Here is a 20,222-nt window from a genome sequence, read left to right as displayed (position 1 = left end):
GTTCTACAATTGACTTCAAAGTCGAATTGAAGGTCTACTAAAAAGCGCCAATGTTTTTGGCGACTATTGATGGTTGTGAGAGAAGTAGGTCTTCGAGCGGCTGCCAGAAGTTTACGATAGATCCCGATGAGCCAACCTTTGTTTCACCAGAATTTTTATTCATTAGTTATGCTACTTACTAATCGTGCAAGTTCGTTCTATGAACAGAAGGAACTCTGCTAGTACAGAAGGCTTTAGAAGGCAAACGATTACTTGATTATCATAGGGAGGTACGTCACAGCACTCATAAATCAATACTTACCTGCTTAGTGCCAGACATGTATTTCAAAGTACAGTTAATTCAAAACAATTTACAATCTACCATCTTACCTTACCGGGAATACATTTAAACAATAGACTGCTGATTGTTTTGAAACAGACGATGACTTTACTTTCGATTTACAATTGAAATCATGTGCTTTACCGCCATCAAACCTCAAATCGCTTCGAACAAATGCGGATAATCATCATCGAGCATCGAACAAGTCCAGTAAATACAATCATATTCTCATTCAACAGAGAATATATACAGACTGTTCTTAGTAAATGAGGAACAACAACGGTCGTTAAGCCTGTTTGCTTGCTCAATATACTTTGCAATGATGGGCAGGATATTGTTTATTTCAGCAATAAAAAAAAAACAAGCTTCTCGTAAATTTCAGAAGCTGCACCAGAATCTCTCCAGCAATTAACATAGCAGCTATTCAGTCAGATTTGGCAGTCCTCTAAAGATTCTTGGCATGCTTACTAGTATTCACACGCAGCCTTTCGCAATGGGACATCATTTTCACTAAAATTTTTCATCACAAAGTCAAAGAAGCATCAATCGCTTTATCGTAGATTTTTCTTCACCACCATGGACAAGGAACAACTTTAGAAGAGGATTTAACCAACGTATAATAGAAGCTTGAGTAGAAATGCCGGTGGGCGCTTTTCGGTCCGAGGGAAACTTCTGGCGCTCACGCAAAGATAGCCCCTTACTGCTCCTTATTTGATTCCATATAACAGTACCTGCTTGTCATGCTCAAAGAATTCATCTTTGCCGTGCACGCTTCATAAGTGTTGATATTGTGACTTATAAATATTATGTCCCATAGATTGGCTAGTCTAACTTGAGTAGGTTTATATTCCATAGATATTGTGATTGATTGAAATGCACATAGGATTGTTCGACCATTCAGGAAAGAGGTGATCCATCTGAATACAGACTAAGCCGGCTTCTTGGATAAAATAACTATCCTAATGAACTCTGTGGCGATACTTGAAGCTTCGCATAAGACCAATTCGTCCGAACACTGAAACGCTGTTCTATAATATACTAATTATAATAACTAACTAATAATCTAACTACTGCACGACCCAAGTCTAATATATATATATATATATATATATATATATATATATTATTCCGTGTGCATTGCCATGTCTGATTAGGCATATTGAAGGCAGTTGTTTACAAGCTCTTTGAAAAAATATCTTCATATATTTAAAGGCATGCCTTAGATCGATGTAGGGCATTACTAATTAAATCATGCAAACCATAGAAGTGAAAATTTCGTTCTAGACTTTGGGCCGCGACCGGAAAACTTTTCGAGTTAACGTTCATAAACATAATTTTAGAGCGCGGAAACAGTTTCCAAGGGTGCTTTCAGAAATAACGTATGCCAAATACTCGGCATAAGCTTATAAGAGTCTGTCGTAGCAAATCTTGGGTTTTAAATAAAATGTCGTTAGTACTAAGCTTCATGCCTTAATTATTATTATTGTTATTATAATTATTATTATATAATGGTGGTTGATTGCGACTGGAATACAGTAGAAGAGGTATAACTTTCATCATTTCAACTTAATCGAGCCTCTTTATGTATTAAGTAAATCTAAAGCTTTCAGGCGCTCATTACAAAGAAATCTAATTTTGAAATTTGTGAATCCGCTTAAACCTAAGTGTGTCACTTACGTGCTAGGCAGCACAACTTCAATCCAAGTCCAGTTCATAACAAAATCCGTTTAGTTTTTCACATAACGCAAGAGTTGATTTATTCTATTGACAAAAATTGTTATCGAAGTAACGTTTGAAATGCGTCCGAGCTGCAGTGTTATTAAAAGCATTCGACCTGTTTGTGGTAAAATAAATAACACAAACGTTTGCCTTTTTTTGGAAACAGCAGGAAACTTAGGAAGTTGTTATTAGGTACCCAGCGTGCGGAAAATGTAGAGAAAGCTCGCATTCGACTATGCAGAAGATTTAGATCAAAGAGGAAAGAGCAAGAATTTAGTATCTTCAAAGAATTTTTTCTATTTCTGACATCGGTTGGGAATGTAGCCGATATCTTAAAGACGAGCGTATACAATTTTTGAATTTCTTAAAACCTTGGACACACTGCTGATATTACTATGCCAGGATATAAATGCCAAAAAGTGATATTAGCTAGAAAGATTAACCAATCGTTGTGATGATTTTGAGAAGCGAAAATAAATGCGTCCAGCCGAAATCATCGTATTTAATAGCAGCGTTAAATTTCACTAATTGCTTTGCTTATTTAACCTCACTGACCAATCGAAAAATCCTTATATTCGGCCTGCGCAAAAATAACTTTTCGGAGCATGTACCGTCAGTTTTATGTAGCTCTCGTTGTCTTAGAAATGACCTCGTTACATAAAAATTTGGTCATTGCAGATTGTTGTTTTTGTCTCGTCTTAGCACGACGGTTCGACAAAAACGTTATGTGTCTCTGAGCAAACGAAAAATTGTTCTGTATAAAGAATCTATCAAATGTTCAACAACCTAAGTGTAAGACTGCTTTCGGATGCTGCGACACCACGAATCTGAAAAATATATCTCTATGATGCCTACAATAGTTAAAATACATTTACATTGTAGAACTTTTGAGAACTTCGCACATGGTACAAGTCAATTAATGGCGCCTGTTAGCCCATTGGCTCAAAAACGAACATTGTAATCCACCCTGAGCTAAATGTTTTGAGGCTTTCCTTTGCTATCCCGCCTGAGCATGTCTCATATTGCTGATTTCTAGCACGAAATAAGATGTGTAAGTAGGTCCAGTCTCGAAGGCCGCATCGATGCTTGCGTCTCTATGGTGCTCGAAAAGTGCGCGTCTCCCGTCAAAAGACTAATTTCATCTGCCAGCTGTTGGTAAACACCTACCTCACGCTCATTGGTAAACATCTAACCGTTCGCGCTCAGATCGTTCTGATGGCGCAGTGGTAAAGAACTGGATCAAAAAACAAGTGGGATCAAATTCGTGATGTCATTCCAAAAATGTTTAACTTTGGCATTTCAACGAAACTTTACGACAAGCACAAGTTTGTAGATTTCAGACCAACTAACAATAGCTGCAGTGACATTCCTCGAGACTGGTATTGTGATAATACTAAAAATGCATTATGGATTATACTACGATTAGAACTTATTATTAGCCTTATTTGTCTTAACACCTGTGTAAAAAAGTAGAACAAGTATCTTTTATTATTTATTTTGTTTGGGTTCCAATCTAGGAGGGCACATACAAATCAATTCTTCTATTAATATCCTGTCGGACTTTTATATATATTATTGCCCAAACCGTAAGATTTGGCTGCTCTCCCTTACAGTTGCATAACTTTGCGTACACCCCGTAATTATTGTGATGTAACATTAGTTGGTTTATTGAGTTTTGTTTTTGTTGTTTATCAAGGAGGGCCGATAAACAACCGCTTAAAAAAGTTATCTTATTTACTTCCTATGGTGCGATGCTGATATATGGTTGAGCTGCTTGTAAAGGCAATTTAGGAAATCGGCCGTAACATAAAATTCAATCAGCTATTTCCAGCTGTTCAATCTTAACTTGTTTACCAGAAAGAGAACTGTTATAGAATAAAGTGATTGTATAGAAAGTGTTGAAAATATTTACCACTATCGTAATGAATTCGGCGGTAATGAAACACACGAGCTATTAAATCGTTCAATAATGAACTAGAGCTTTCTCTATTCATACTCGTTTCAATATTGTGCTGTTGCTAGGTGGATACATCCATAGCAAAAGCTGCGTCCAAATTTATAGATTATCCAATAGTGTAGTTATGTATTATGTGCTCAATCAAGTGACACGACCGGATTTATAAGACACGAAGCGAAAATTCACTTTTGGTTGAAAGGCTTCAAGTGTGGACTTGTGTACCAATGTGTACTTGAAATCTACATTAGGCGATTTTTGTCCAAAAAACATTACTAGACCGATTTGTAATATTGTAAATATAAGTGAAGAACATCTTTGTCGCAGATGAACTACCGAATATTCGTGGACCTACAATCTAAATAATTTATAAATATATAATAAATAATAATCTAATAATAATAATAATAAATGCCGATGACATTCGGAATAATAGATACAACCTAGTGCTGTAAAATTCTATCATCTGGTTTATGATACGTTTCATTCCTATAATTTGTATACTATATCTTTCTTTTTCTGTAGTGTTTCTTATTATATTAGAGCATAATACACCTCTTACTTTTACTATCATCGATATTTTCAACAATATTAAGCCTTATGATATAATCATTGATTTTTATTTATATGGTGTGTAAAACGGGTTCGATTCAGAGTACTTCCATGGCTCAGCGTCTGCGTGCTATTCCTAGGCCGACTGAGCTACCGCCCTTCACTAAGGGCGCTAAATATAGTAAATAACAATAATAATTATACATCTGTATTATTCTTATGTAGTAACTTCCTGGTTATTATCAACGTTTTATATTTTTCACTTGCATTTAGAGTAAACTTTCTCAGAATCTGAGAAGAGACACACATGTACGCAATTCATAACAGAATCTTTATCAAATACCATCAAATTTTGGATTTAATTAATTTAACGGACCCAGCTAAATTATGTTGCAGGAAGGCCTACCCTTGTTACGTGCGAAGATGTTGGGGGAATTCGTATGATTGGAATTAATCGACCCGAAAAGAAGAATAGTGTCAACGCCGACACTGCAGACGAGCTCTTCAGGTTTTACTTGACTCTTGATATTTTGGATAAATTTTTCACATTGCCGGTGATGGTTTATATTTTTAGAATCTTTTATTGCAGATAAATCATATATATATATATATATATAATCTCACCTGTGGTAGTTAGAAATTCTCAATAACAATATGCCACCTTTATAAATAGTAAGTAGACAAGTATACATATTGATACGCTTTGATTTATTAAAGTCAATTCGAAAGATTCGACGCAGATGCTTCAGTCAATGTGGCTGTACTTTTCGGCAACGGTGGGACATTTTGTGCTGGATACGACCTTGAAGAAATATCGAGGACAGACAAAACACTTCTCGACAGGTTTAAGCGTAGATCACCTATGGTAAATATAAAGTAACTATCTCAAGTTAGGCTTAAATAAATACACAGAGAAGACAACTTATTATCTTAACCTTGAAGCGTAGTTTGCTAGATGTCTAATTCCCACAAAATGCAGAAGCAGAATTTGTTAAAATATAGAGTATTTTAACTAATAAGAAGATAAAATAATACATAGGATATCGTTTTTTATTGCACGACTCGTCGACACTGATCTGGGGGTTTTGTCCTGCAGAGACTGAAATGTTATGTTTTAACATGCTATTACCAGATTTCGTTCGCTGCAAATATACGTTGACTAAAAATGCAATAATACTAAATGCTTTTTAAATAGTCGTTTCAGTGTATTTAAAAAAGTTATGGAATGACTTTTTGGTCCAATGTCATGTAATTATTTTTATGTTTTAGGGCCCGTGTGGAATGTTGACAAACAAGCCAATTGTGGCAGCCATACAGGGGTATGCAGTGGCTGGCGGTTTTGAACTTGCTCTATGGTGTGACCTAAGGGTTGTCGAAGAGACAGCCGTCATGGGCGTATTCTGCAGAAGGTGCCTGGCATTGTCACTAATTCCTAGCGTGATAAAGATCGGCACTTCTTTTCAGTACATTTGTATAACACGTTCTATATACAACAACATTTTTGCTTTGAAAATGGTAGGAAATATATTTTCACGAAGAGACGGTAGATTAACACATAATTTTGAAAACTATTGTCACAATACTTATCGCAGTTTCGCAGGCCTGTATAAAATTTGGCAGATTTGGCGGTCTCTCTTTTCTCTTAGTTCTATTTGTTCCCCACGAGGTAGTATTTTAGAGAAACAAATCCCCGCATATGCCCCCAGAGCTCCCGTTTATCCTGTAATATTTAAAAGAAGAAAAGTATAATTTTACTTAACATACATTCATTACTCTGTTTGCCGTCATTGAGGTAGATTTGGTATGCCGCTTCTCAACGGTGGTACTGTTCGTCTGCCGCAGCTAATCGGGCTTTCTAGGACTATGGATCTAATCCTAACAGGTATGACCGTTGCCACATTTAACCATCTTACCCCATTATATATATCACCATTAGCAAGCACCACCGCGTTCTCGTAAGATTCATCATCACGATAAAGGTCACCCGTAAAGCGTATAAAAAACATACGGGAAATACCGTATCCTGCTCGGTGACTAAACGAACTATGGTTTATTAGGGATATTTGTAAGCTATTATCTAACGGTAAGAAGCGCTTTATTTATTAAAGCGCAAGCGTTTATTTAATTAACCTAATGTAAAACGACTTATAAAAAGTCTGTGCAGTAACAGATTTGATGGAATATCAAGATCTAGCAAACGGATATATTTTGATCCCTAATAGTTCTATTTATACAGAGCGATTTATCTATAATAGCCTCTATGTTTTGCTTGACCCCATTTAACCCACCATTCTGTAAATATTTCTTTCAAGCGCGATTACTATTGTGCGTTGTTAAAATTTCTGTGAATCAATTGAGTTAATTTTAACCACTGACATGTTTAACTTAACCTTTATTAATACTTTATACAAGCTTTCATTGGTTTTCAGGACGAGCCGTGGACGGAAAAGAAGCCTATCAGATTGGTTTGGCCAATCGCTTGGTTGGATGCGGTACGGGGGTCGGTCAGGCTTTACAACTGGCAACCCAAATTAAAAAGTTCCCGCAAGAATGTCTAAGGACTGATCGGCGCAGTGCTTATTATGCTACGTTCCAAGCTGCCAGCCAGCTCGAAGCGATGGAATATGAGCGGGCTAATGCTGTTGATATTATATCCCAGGAAGGTGTTGAGGGTATGTTTTACTTGATGCATAAAAAGAGGCCCAAAATTCATTTCTCACTAATTTTTGATAATTGAATGCAAGTTGACCATACCCAGAAAGTTAAATACTTGAAATAAGCTAATAAACGACCATGTTATAAAAAAATAGTAAGTGTATCGCAACCTTTGTAGCCATTTTGTTAATTAATATTGTCGATAAAAGAAATCCTATAGGAGAACATCTCAGTGTAGTAGTTGTCAATGGAAGCACCATAATCGCCTACTGAAAAGTCATATAGAATTTGTGTTATAAATAAAATAATAATTATTTTTCTCTCAAAGCTCTCTTTCAATCAGAAGTTATGAATGTGTTTCATCGTTCTGAGAGCAAGGTGCTAAAGCAGCTGCTGTTCTGCATATTTCTAGGTGCCAAACGTTTTGTGTCGGGAATCGGCCGCCACGGCAGCTTTAACTTAACGAAAATACAGGAAAAGTAGCAGGAATGTGTAACTTAGCGTTGATATTGTAACTATATTTTAATTGAGCACCTATATAGGTTTACACAGAGATGTGTACATAGTTATTAGAATGCATGAAGTTTATTAAACGAATAAATGTTTATTGCTTTCTTAAATTAAATTTGTATTTCGTTTACAGGTGATTAGTTAAAAGATATTTAATTATAGTTTGCTCATTACAATATGAAACTTGGTACAGTTGGATGGCGTCTTAGCTATGCTATACGCGGCTGAGCATGATCTCAGTGTGTGAATCGGTTTATTTAGCAAATACCTAACTGGTTTACATGTAGCTCTAGATATCCTACTCGCCTGAAGGCTCTCTAGTATAGTCCCTCTTTGCAAGACGGTATATGCTTGGAATTGTATTCAGGCGGATTGATCTGTGTTGCTTATTCGAATAGTCAGACGCACCTCTGCCTATCTCAATGAATCAGGTTTTAGATAGATTTAATATAGATTATGTCTGAATAGCTCATTTGCGAGGCATAGCGTTAGTACTACGCGAAGTTGTCACGACCTTGATGATTTTAACAAGTGTGCAGCGAAAATGAATATCCTAACCATGAGAAATAATTGTTACATAGGGTCTGATGTGTAGAAAAGGCTATTTTTGCTTAAACGCTAGAGACTACTCTCTGGGACCGATAGCATAGGTCTGCATTTTGACTTCAATTTCAATTTGGTAGCTTCCTTTCAGTGTCTGCTTCTCTATGGCGGCAATGAAATGTGTATAAGATAAAATCGATGGGTCTTTGGCTTTTGCGGTAATGGGTGTTAGTAAAATCACCAGTCAATTGTAAAACAAGCTTGTGAGTGCAAGTACATATATCAAAAACTTTCAGATAACCGACAAACCTTAATGATCAGCTGCAATACTAGCAAGTTGAAAAGTCCCACGTCAGTTAACGAATACACATGAGAACAGCACGTCGTCAGGAAGATTTTTAGAAATCTTTTTCGTAAAACAGCAAATATCCAGTAGAACATTGCAAAACATAACGGCCAAACATTGGTTATTTTCTAAAAACGGCCTGTATATTTTTTACGACATGTACGACAAAACGAGTGTATCGTTTCTACTACACTGTCGCAACCTGTCACATTTACCTAGAAGGATGTACAGTTTCATGACGACACAGAAGAAAAAACTAGCTCTGTAGGATGTAGGTTCAGCTGTAAGTCTACACAAGGCTACAATACATGTTTCAAAACGTTCAACATATTTTTTATGCAGATGCAATATACTAAACTATACGAAGTTTGAGGACTACATATGAGTCCGCCGAAAAAAGTAGAACCGAAAAATTGAATCAAAAAGAAAAACTCAAACGTATTAGAGCGCTTACTTCAGAGCTGATTCTATGGAACATAAAATATTAGTTGTATGCTGATTAAGGCAGCTAGTCCTTAGGTTCAAAACATGCAAATATTTATTGTTTGGCTACGTTGTTGGTACAACTATATGTAACTTACTCTTAATTAGCCGTTCTTGTAGAATATATTATCTTTCACGGAGCGTCAACGCATGACTTTCATTCATAATATCTGCCTCTATATAAGTATGTCCCGTGCTACTTTGGAACCAATTAATAATAATTCTCATTTACTAGTTTAAAGCTTTTAATTGAATGACTGACCCATCGCTTTCCTTTCCACTGGAACTGTTCTAATTCCGGCTCTTATGATGTATCTTGCCATGTATCCTTGCTTCGTTATGCTGGCTGTCACAGAAGCGTTACTTCTTTGTAAAAAGTAAGCTTACGGTTGAAATGCTAGTGTGGGTAGGTTATCAGTTTCCAAATGTAAAAACACATGCAGATAACGATTGATCTTGCAGTAATAAAAGCACAATACTGACGATTTACCACTTTCTGTATCGTCAAAAAATACCGCAGGCTATTCATTGGTAACCTGTTGGGTAGAGTTTATATCTAAAGGCAGATCTAATACCTTTTACAAAAGATAAAGTAAAGCTCGGCTTTATTCAAACTTGTGCTCTAGATCAAAATAATAGCGCTCTAGCTATGGTGCGTAATTAATTATTTCAAAAGGTTTCACAGAAGTTCTAAACTCCGTTTTGTCTTCCAGGAAGCGCTCAAACTCGTAGGCATCTGCGTTGACAAATACTTGATAAATGAAGCAGAAATAAGCAAAGAGTTCTTATCTTACTTGCAATCCAGTGTCGCCAAGCTTGAGAGTACAATGTTCCTAAAACATTCTTACAAAATAAGAAACGGGCATTTTTCTTTTTTTATTATACACATTTTTGACAGCACCGAAAGACATAATAAAAGATCGCCTGGCGCAGTTTTTCTACTAATATCGTCTTTTCTTCTAGTTTAGATTTTTATAAATGTATTCACGCAAACTCTACTGAGATAAACGTCAAAAGGGGGGCGGGGGGGCTTGGCACCTAAACCACCGCGTGTTTCCGAATGTATGGCGTGATGTTATGGTTGGCGCTTACCTCTCTGTATAGTATCGGCTTCTCGGATTCTTTGCTAATTATCAGCTCCGAATGGACTAAGTCTGTGAGTGATATAGTATGATTGTAGTTTTTGTGATTCGAAGATTGTAGACACGATGAAGCACGCCTTTTGATAATGAGGGACTTTCGAAGGAGAGGGGGGAGGGTATTGGAAACTTCCCCGACATGGATAAATAATACTAAATCTCGAGAGAAATAGTAAATGATGTATAAATTCGTTGATAGGGATATTGAAAAGTCCCAGCGGTAGCTTAGTGAGTTACGCCTGTTAACCTTAAAGATACGTTGTGGTGTAGGCTTGAACTCCAGCATACACACGTATGCGTTTTGAGAGCCAGCCGTATGATGGAATGTCGGACGTTAAACCCGAAACTCGAGGGCTCTTGACAAAAAAAATTGCGGTATCTGAGAAAATAGAGGGGTAAATTTCTCGTCCCTCTTCGATTCTCTTTCTTTGTTTCGTTCGTTTCTTTCAATTAGGCTAATGCTCAACCCGCGGTGGCTTTCCGTTCGCGGGTTTCTTTATTTCTACTCCCGAAGCGGTGGGTGCAGCTTTTGAATGTTAAGCTAATTAAGCGGAACGAAAAAAAAAATCACGCAATTTAGTAAGACATGACTTCGTGTGACTAGAAGTAAGTCCCACACTATTTGGCTGGATTATGCGAGATGTGCATTAATTATTTGCACCAAAAGTGGCTTTAAAAAAAAAGCGAAAACACTGGGTGAGGGAAGCAGACGAAGGGAAAGTCGTTGCAGTCAGCTGAGCTAGTTCAAATTACTGTGCAAGTCTATTTTCTAGTTTAACCCACTTAGTTAATATTATTAAAGATAAAGATGGTTGTACTAGTGTATACGTTTTTGTACTATTTAGTATAAGCATAAAGATAGCTTGGATTTTTGTGGCAGGGACAGATTGGTACCTTTAAAACTAGCCTCTCACACTCCTTTTCCATTGGACTGCTTTAGCAACAACTAGGTATATTCCAATCATCTATAGTTGATATAAGGCGACGTAAAAGGTATTCGCTTACCGTGTATTATTGACTAAAATGATACGAACTCAGAGTAAATGTGAAGTAATAAAAAAGACAATGCGCATTTTTATAACGAAGTAATTGCCGATAATTTCAGAGTGCAATGATTTTGAAGGTGATCAGAGCGATTCATTGGAAAGGAAATAACAAACTCCGACGACATCGTTTTTTTAGCTCCTGGCTGACAAATCAATGTCGACTTTACCCACACGTTAAAAATGAGTGAAATTTCAGCCAAAATCCGTTATGCTCTACAATTTTATTATGATAAAGGCACAAACGCTGCGCAGGCCCATAAACAAATTTGTGCTGTCTATGGTCAAGATGCGTTATCGAAGGAAACAGCCCGAAGGTGGTTCCGTCGCTTTCGTTCTGGAAATTTTGATGTAAAAGATGCTCCTCGTAGTGGTCGGCCAAGTACGAAAAAAGCTGATAAAATTATTGCAAAAGTCAAGCAAGATCGACACGTGAGTAGTCATGACATTGCCAAGGAACTAAACATCCACCACCAAACAGTTTTAAATCATTTGAAAAAAGCTGGCTACAAAAAAAAGCTTGGTGTTTGGGTGCCACATGAACTGACGCAAAGGAATCTGCAAAACTCTACAGAAACGGACAAAAATCGAACTATATCTAAAGCAATTGATCCCAGGCGATAAGAAGTGGATCGCATACGACAATAATGTGGGGAAAAGGTCGCCAAAGTGGGGAAAAGTTCGACATCCTGTGACAAAGTACGGACTGACGCAAAATCAGCTGACGCTATGTGTTTAGCAGAATTAACAAGGAATCGTACATTAGGAGTTGCTGCCGCTTGAGAAAACGCTAGTTAGCGTTCGCTTTGTGCGCGCGTTTTTTCTAAAAAACGCATTTATTAGCGAAGATATGAGTCGAAAGAGCAGTGAAACTGGTCGGGCCCTTAGGAAGTTGGTCGTGCTACTACATGATGAAAATAGGTCGATGCGCGAAGTATCATTTTCGAGTGTACGATTCATAGTTCAGCGATTCAAAGTAACCCATACATTAAGGAATCAGCTAAGAAGCGGTCGGCCCCGTATATTGACTAAAGAAAACGAAAAGTTAAGTGTACAAAAACTTCTGAATAATCCTATGTTAAGTGCCCCAAAAATTGCTAAGATATTAGCCAATGCACAGCTAATACACGACCGAGAAATAAAACGGTTTCGGCGAGAACCATTCGAAATGTGCTTAATAAGAATGGCTTTTGCTGTGGCAAAAGCTCGAAACGAAGAACGTAGATGTGCTTAAAATTTTCGAACGGGAGCTCACCTGCTCAGATGAAACAGGTAAATTACATACATCTGATTCGGATGAGAGCCACATGATATAGTGCACGAACAGAAAACAATTCTGGGATTACGAGATATCTTTTTTGTTAACAGTTCCAACATTGTGTTTAACTGCGTGAGCACCGCATACGCTTGGAACTTGCAAAAACTATAAATCGATGAAGACTATGATATTTATGAAAGAAGAACGTCACCTAGTTGCACAACGAGCGAGCTTTACAGATTAAAACCACCCAGCAACAGAATTTAGTTACTACAACAGTAACTTGAAGCATATTATAACATCCTTAGCTGCAAAAAATTACACAATAACATCAAGCAGCATTCATAACATACATTCATACATAATAACATCAAGCATTCAATAAATAAATATATGGCTAACGATACTTTGCAATGTGTGGCGAGCGGATTCGTACGGCCGCTTAGACCGCTTCTAGAGATATATTCCGTATAAGTAATATTTAACACAGGGTAATTAAGGGTTTGAGTTTAGAGTTTGAGGTTAGACATGAAAGCTGAGAAGTGTCAGGATCTGGATTTTTGCTCTGATCTTTGTGTTCTCGAATAGCTCAGGGCCTCGTACCATGTAGAGCATTGAAATCTCTGTAGTTGAAAAATTGCTGAATTTCATGAACCAATTCCAAACCGTAATGGCTTTCGAGCTAGAGAGTGCTTTAGGGATGTCCTCCAGATGAGCTCTTGGAATAGCAGGCTACACTTAAATAAGCTGTCCATCCATGAGATTTATAAAACTATTTGCTTTTTTCGGCATAGCTGACCGGGAGATTCGCATGGATTTAGTATACAGTTAGTGATGGTAGTCTTATAAGATTGGAATAAGCTTTAAGTTTGTTTACGTTCATTGCGATTTCAATACCACGATGCTTTTACAATGATCCGCGTTCATCGAGGGCTTGGTTATAAATAGGTATGCGATGTAGAAATTTGACACGTTGTTGTCAAAGTGTCTCAAGCTAATAGAACAAACAAGGGATAAGGTGTATGAAAATGAATGTACAAGCCTAAATTCCTTTTCGCATAGTTTACCTAAGAACTCAACTGAACGCACCCACGTAGACACAAATATCACTCTTAAAAAGATTTATAATCGACGCATGTTTTGATAATATCAGCCGTTATTAGCATCGGTACAGGATCCTAACTTCACAATGATGCCCGCTATTTTTCATATATTAAAACTCGGAATTCGAAAAGCTAGGCAACCTTCATACATCGAAAGTATTAGAGTCTCTGAAAAAAACTCAGTCAACTTTAAACGACCGAACAGCACATCATAATGAGTTTATTTGGCATGTAGGTAGTCACAAATCATAGCTGTCATTTCAAAACTTCCACTATGATAAGGAACATAGATACTGTAGCAAAGAAAACAATTTTTCTAAAGAACAGCGGGGGATGATCGGTCCTCAAGTCAAGAATACTATACAACTGGAGTCTATAAACAATTAGTGAATGTGTTCGGGCTGTCTGCTCTTGATAAGTCAACAGTGGGATTTTGGCGTAAATGAGTTAGTGAAAGAAATTTAGACACCAAAGAGCGCGAAAAAGAGGATCACAAAACAGATTTGAACGGATTGCAAAAATCAGGAAAATCTTCGAGTAAAACAGTTTGGTCAATTAAGTCTGAAATCGGCTGAAACTGAATTTTTTGGAATACATATTATGAAAATGCAACCAAAGCATTGTGTTGTGATATTATGCACGGAAACAAATAGTAAATACTTCGCTATCGCTGAGTATAGTGTGTCAATAGTAAGGAAGTTATTCAAATTTGAAAAAACTCTATCGAGTTATTCCGTTGAATCAAATATATATTTTAAATCTCCTGGAACAATCAGCTGCTACCCACATTAACAACGCCAGATATTTGGAGCCAATATAATCCAATGTGGGGAATGATACGCACTGAAGTAGTTATTAAACTTATAATTAGGCGTTCAGCGGGTAGGTAATATCTGGAAACACGTCCGTGCTACGAAAAACCAACAGATCGATTAGAAAAGAACGTTTAACTATCCGTTTAAGTTTGGCAGAGAAATATATCATATGTTATTACGGCAAACAAAGGCTACAAGATACCGATCGGCTAAAGGCGAAAGTGTAACGTTTCTTGCACAAGTTATTTCATCGATATTGTGTGTTGTCCAACACGTTAGGGAGTTCTCCGTGAAGACAAAATACTCTCGAATTAAAAACTAGATTACAACTTTCCTACCGTCTACTTACTAAAGAGTAAAAACAACGGTAGATGTGTCTACTGCGCCTCCCTTTAATTAAGCAAAATGGCAACGTATGAGAATGCTTCTACAAAAAGCTGACAGCTTTCCTTATGACAAACGTTACGACGTAAGCAAATTATCTTGTCAGGGGTAGCGTCAGATGTTCCATTGTAAGGGCCGACTACATAGATGGACGTCAGACTATATATAAAAGGGAACTCAGAATTCTCTATTCCCAAGTTAAAACGAAATTATGTGATTTTACTAAACCGTTTAGGGTAAATATTAATCTTAGAACCGCGGGCAACTTATAATTACCTCTCCGATGTCAATTGCGTGCTTGGGGATAAAAGCATATGCGTTTAGTGAAAGCTAGAAGCATTTTCTGCTTATTAAGCGGTACTCTCCGTAAATAAATTATCCGTATTCCGAAAGATGTGAAAAAAATTGAATCCATTGTAAGTCAAAGTGTTGTTACTTGAAGCCGTGGCTCATAATGGTCCATAATAAGCTTCTGAAAAATAATCAGATCAGCTATTTTTTATAGATATTAAAGAAAAACGGTCGTGTATAGCGTACACCAAGAAAGCGCCTGTTGTTTTACTGACTCTTACTCTAAGGAAGACTAAGCGAGGATTTGGTACCAATGGGATATCGTGATTTAACATCTCCGCATAACTGAGTTGCTCCCGCCAAGATTTCAAAAAGTTAGACTACTGCTCACTAAAAAGGTGACAGAAGTTATGCAGTAATTAACCTTAACTGACTTAGGCATTCCTCGGAACGAAGTTTTTTCGAAGACACTTTGTAACTTTCAAAAAAACTTGGTATTGGGGTCTTGACTGTTCGATCTCAGCCGCGGCAAAAACGTAAGCTTTGTTGCGTCAAATAATCTTCTGATTAGTATTTTGCTGAATTTTTTTTTATACTACTATTATTTAAAAAAGGTTCCGTATAATATTTAGTCCCTCAGATAGTGTAAAATGTTCACAGGCTAAAGTACCTAAAACATTTTTGCTTTGTGAAGAGGGCGCTAGAAATAAAATACTTTTTTTTTGGTTGTTGGAAAATACATCATTCGGTAAGTGCTCCGAAGTGAAAAGACAAGGCATGAGAACGAGTATATAGCGGTGTACCTAATGCACATATATTACATATTTACGTACAAATCTGTTTAGTATATACGTCGGCCGAATTTGCCCTTGGTTTTGATTAATAGGGCTATGAAGTTTTGGTTTGTTTCGAAAGCGCCATCTACCGCAAGCAAAAGCAACATCGAAACAGCTGCAAAACTTGATGAAACTATTGGCAGTACCGACATTTTCGAGTGGTTTGATAGATTTTGCAACTTGTCACGGGCGAAAAAGTAAAAGCAATTAAAAATCTCGTGATTGGCAATTACAAAATTACCCCCCATGCGGCTAAGGAGATCATAAGGCTTGCATAAGGACTAGTTATTACCATCAACAAAATGTTTGCAGTATGATGTTGCAATGAGTACGCAAGCATGACAATATCCAGAAGCTTTGGTGGCGAATCTGAATTGTTTTTTCTGCGAATCAAGTAGGGAAGCTCGCACACCGCAGATGCTCTCAAATTCGATTCTTTGATACGGTAGCCATGAAATACTGTAATGTCCGAAAACCTGTACCTAGTATATTTTTGTTAGCAAGATATATCTTCCTAAAATCAAACTGGCAGATTATAGCTAGTCAATATTTTAATTATGATATTAGTTATAATAATTGACTGAAGCTCGTTCAGTCGGTTTTTGCGCCGCGCGTCCGGGGCTAACGACCGTCGGGTTTTCTGGTGAAACAGCTGACGACTGGTCAAATATTTAATCAGTTTCACTTTGGTACTAAGCAATTGCCACACTTAGTTAAGAAAATAGCCTTTAAATGCGTTACCACTTGCGCCGCACAAGTTACGCCGAAGGAGCTCGTAGAATTAGTGCAGTTTATAGACCTATTTGTCGCTTCAGGATGTACCAACATACTATTATCGTTATGGTTATATTATTATAATTATATTTATATTAACTATCCGTTTCAGGATTTTGAATCGGAAGCTTTCGATGGCACGGACACAGAAGAAGTTCAGCGAGAGACAACGGTAGCCTCGGATAAGGCCGAGCCCTCATTAAAAATAGACTCGGAAATCTTCAATAAAGTGAACTCCGAAATACATGTTGAGGAGCCAACGATTTCTGCTAAAATGGAACCGGAAAGTTCCTAGAAATAAGTTTAACGGTTTCTAGATGTTCCTTTGTATTTAGGATAATCATCTTTTAAAAAATATATATAAACATTGATGTTTTATTGAGAGCGAATCATATCATGAATAACATAATTGTAGCATCTTATTGTTGTTTTATGGCAGAAATATGAAAATGAGGAGGTGGAACGCGTTTGTAGATAATTATTCTTTGAAATCTTTCATTTAATTGTTCATTTGCTATACACGCCTATATCTACACACTATTGCCATAAAATGCGCTTCAGATAACGGTTTTATTGCTTACGCTTGTCCTAGAAAAAAAAACCCTAAGAAAAATCTGCACATTTTTCCTTAAAAATATTAAGCACGTCAATAACGTTAACGATATTAGTATTAATAATGACGAAGTAATTAATTAAAATTATCGTTTTAACAGGTTCTATTAGCTGTGAGGGTCAATTCTAATTCTGAAGGTTATTATTTGTTCTCCTTAGAATATAAAGGCGGAACTTTTATTATTATTATTATTATTATTATTGGTGCCATATAAGTGCATATAGTCTTAGAAAGTCGAACATATATCAAAAACCGATAATAAGCTTCTGTTTTTTGTTTCAAGTCGAAGTGTTCATAACAGTACCAACTTTTAGTTTGTATCGTCAATGTGGTGATAAAGGTCGGCTGCTTGAATAGAAATTGTAACGTTGTTTTTCGATGTATGATTACTAATGGTTAAAAATAAATTATAATTAATTTAACTTTATGGATACATACGAGTTTGGTTCGACCCCATAAATTACTGCATCAGCAACGGTGTTTCTTCGTAATTATGTTGTCTTCATTCCTTACAACATAAGGTAGTTTACATTAACATGAAGACATAGATTAATACCTTGTACTTAGTTCTCTTTTAAGTTCAGACAATTATCAGTATTATAGAACAAGGATCCGATTGGCCGTCTGGACGTTGAATGCACCAATATGCTTTACTAGCTTCTTCGAACACGTTGTATCCAGTACATCATGTTTTTTTGTTTCATATTTTTTAAGATTGATTATCAATATCAGAACGTAGCACATAGTAAACTTTACAGTTTCACTTAACTTCATTAATTAACAAGCAACAGCAATTTAACATACAGAACAACGAATTCTATGCTCGTTCAGTAAAGCGTTCAGATTATTGCTATATCGGTTCCGAATTTCTTTTGCAATCAAATCAATAAATTCGAATGTTCGTGTACTGTTGTTGTAAAAAGATACAGGTTCTATATTTGTTCTCGTAGGTAATTTTTAAATTATCTCGACTAATGATTAAAATTAAATCACAGTCTCCACGTTTGCTTACTGGTCAGTCTATGGAGGATTGCAAAACTCTGTAATGTCACTTTCCTGATTATGTGGCAGCATCTGTTTGTCGCCTGAGTCGCATTTATTCATCCATCGAACAAATTCTCATGAAGTTCCAGTTGGCTAGATGTCACTTTTTTGGCGTGGTTTTCAGGTTCACGGACACGGATAAACTAAGTTATATTGTGCTATATACGGAACTAAAACCTGCAGTAACATCATCTACGTTCGGTTATTAGATAAAGCAAACATTCATTGATCAGACAGAATATGTAATTTCGATAACAGTTCATGACCTAAGTTGTTTGCCAATCGAATATGAAAACATTTCATAACAATGTTGTTCGTTTGTAATGTAAATTTGTTAGATTTACATTGTTGGTGTGCGTTCGGTAAAGTACAGATGTCGTGCTTCCTGCCACTTACTGAGCTAAGTTAAGTAATACTTCCTGCCAAAATAACTTTGAATCGAATAGAGTCTTATCTCGAAGTGTGCCATGCAATTACGTGAAGTATAAAGTACAATCAGATTGACGTTCTCCAGCGGCCAGAAGCAGAAAGCAGCGTGCAGATGCGTTATTGACGAAATATATAACATCTGACATATTCATTTTAATTATGGGTAAGAATTTTATTTTTAGACGAAAACTCACACAGGCATAACAATGTCATCTTTTGACTCTGATGTGGAAAAACGACGATCGTCTGCTTCAGAGTTTAGAGAAAGGCGGCATAGAACAGCTTTCGATCTATGGCATCTTCGGCCTGGCGGAAACATTGCAAGTGTACTTGCTACTGGACAGGTCGTATTTTTATTGCACCGAATTTCTGTAACTGATTTTTACATAGCACTAATGATGCTCGTCGCTCCGTTGCGCCGAATGCGCCGGTCCATACGGTGTGTGTATTTCGGCGAAAATTGTAATTCTTTTCATCGTCGTCTCTTCAGCGTGATCGTTTTTCATTACGGTGGGGCTAGGCATTAACGGCTGTAGAATGCTGATTTCGAAGAGAAGGCTGTGCTTGCTTAGTAGGATGCGCAAAATGTATTAGCGGACAGCTGTGGAACCGACTTCTGTCATGATAGCTAATAAAGGAAATGGACTCCTAAAAATAACAATCGAGTAGTAGATACAGTAACGCGTCATAATCGGGCAATTTTGTGCCTCAAAGGACTGCAGTTTTAATATCTAAATACATTACTTGTGATCACAGATTAGCTCAAAAAATGTGCTGCGTCCTTTCCATGACAGCTTGTTCATGCTTTTTTGCAACGAACACACGTTTTGAATAAAAACTTAACCAATTTGCTCTTTCAAGCTGATACGCTTTTATTTTTAAATATCGAAATGGCGTTTCTGTACTAGCCTTCGAAAAATGCTAAATAAAAAGCCGCGTTCGGCATTGAGGCCACAAGAAGTGCATTAATGGACAGAGGACCGGTTCTTCCGTAGAACAAAGTGCTCTCAAATACGGCGTAGCACCCTTGACCACATACTATCGGGGGCTAAGCAAGCGGACGACAGTCGAATCTTATCAAACTCCATACAAAAATTCGAATGTCTTTATCGTTAATGATAAAAGAAAACTACTAGTTACTGGCATAACTAAACACGGTAGGAAAGGCTGTGCCCTGACGCGGAAATATATCATAAAATCAATACACGACTATTGTCAAGTCGTTTTGAGGAGGATGCTAAGGAGTTGATCGTCAAACAGCTCCGTTGGAAGCGACCGGTTTAGTGGGTTCATGAAACGGAATCTGGAAGTGGTTAGTGGGAGTATTCCGAAAGTGTCACGCCCATCAGAAGACCAGCTGTGACAAGAAAATATTTAAGAACTTTTTTTGGGAAGCTTAGCTTCATCAAGCC

General features: G+C 37.0%; 1 protein-coding gene and 2 long non-coding RNA genes across 8 annotated transcripts in view; 2 read left to right on the top strand and 1 right to left on the bottom strand.

Annotated features, from left to right (window-relative positions):
• Positions 1-3,211: 3,211 nt before the first annotated feature.
• On the top strand, positions 3,212-7,824 carry LOC111260358 (uncharacterized). Of its 2 annotated transcripts, none has more exons than XR_015311028.1 (7): positions 3,212-3,363; positions 4,941-5,052; positions 5,262-5,409; positions 5,814-5,953; positions 6,341-6,426; positions 6,957-7,216; positions 7,612-7,824. XR_015311028.1 is itself a non-coding variant. In XM_022833056.2 (7 exons), exons 1-7 carry the CDS (start codon positions 3,306-3,308, stop codon positions 7,680-7,682), a joined length of 858 nt encoding a protein of 285 aa, XP_022688791.1. In that variant the 5' UTR covers positions 3,214-3,305; the 3' UTR covers positions 7,683-7,824. The 2 variants fall into 2 exon arrangements, 1 of the variants encoding a protein (XP_022688791.1); XM_022833056.2 differs by having other exon boundaries at positions 3,214-3,363; positions 6,974-7,216.
• The window catches only part of LOC111260361 (uncharacterized), a 20,618-nt gene continuing 5,627 nt past the window's right edge, over positions 5,232-20,222 (bottom strand). For both annotated transcript variants that reach the window (XR_015311033.1, XR_002680297.2), the window contains one exon: positions 5,232-5,404. This is a non-coding gene — a long non-coding RNA (uncharacterized LOC111260361). The remainder of the gene's footprint in view (positions 5,405-20,222) is intronic.
• On the top strand, positions 11,017-17,828 carry LOC147753508 (uncharacterized). 4 transcript variants are annotated; one of them, XR_015311032.1, is made up of 3 exons: positions 11,017-11,031; positions 11,326-12,535; positions 16,837-17,828. It is a non-coding gene; the product is annotated as an uncharacterized LOC147753508 (long non-coding RNA). The 4 variants fall into 4 exon arrangements; XR_015311031.1 differs by lacking the exon at positions 11,017-11,031 and adding an exon at positions 11,077-11,170; XR_015311030.1 differs by lacking the exon at positions 11,017-11,031 and adding an exon at positions 11,119-11,213.

The sequence above is a fragment of the Varroa jacobsoni genome, unplaced genomic scaffold (genome assembly GCF_002532875.2).
Source record: "Varroa jacobsoni isolate VJ856 unplaced genomic scaffold, vjacob_1.0 scaffold_431, whole genome shotgun sequence".
Lineage (NCBI taxonomy): Eukaryota > Metazoa > Arthropoda > Arachnida > Mesostigmata > Varroidae > Varroa > Varroa jacobsoni.
The sequence above is the reverse complement of the archived record's forward strand: the minus strand, read 5'-3'. Positions and strand labels throughout refer to the sequence as shown.

What these genes read in the sequence shown, in the direction of transcription:
- LOC111260358 (XM_022833056.2), top strand. Translation starts at nt 3,306, where the DNA reads ATGTCATTCCAAAAATGTTTAACTTTGGCATTTCAACGAAACTTTACG. An exon ending in TATGGATCTAATCCTAACAG is followed by an intron (nt 6,427 to 6,973) that starts GTATGACCGTTG and finishes ATTGGTTTTCAG; the next exon opens with GACGAGCCGTGGACGGAAAA. An exon ending in ATCCCAGGAAGGTGTTGAGG is followed by an intron (nt 7,217 to 7,611) that starts GTATGTTTTACT and finishes GCATATTTCTAG; the next exon opens with GTGCCAAACGTTTTGTGTCG.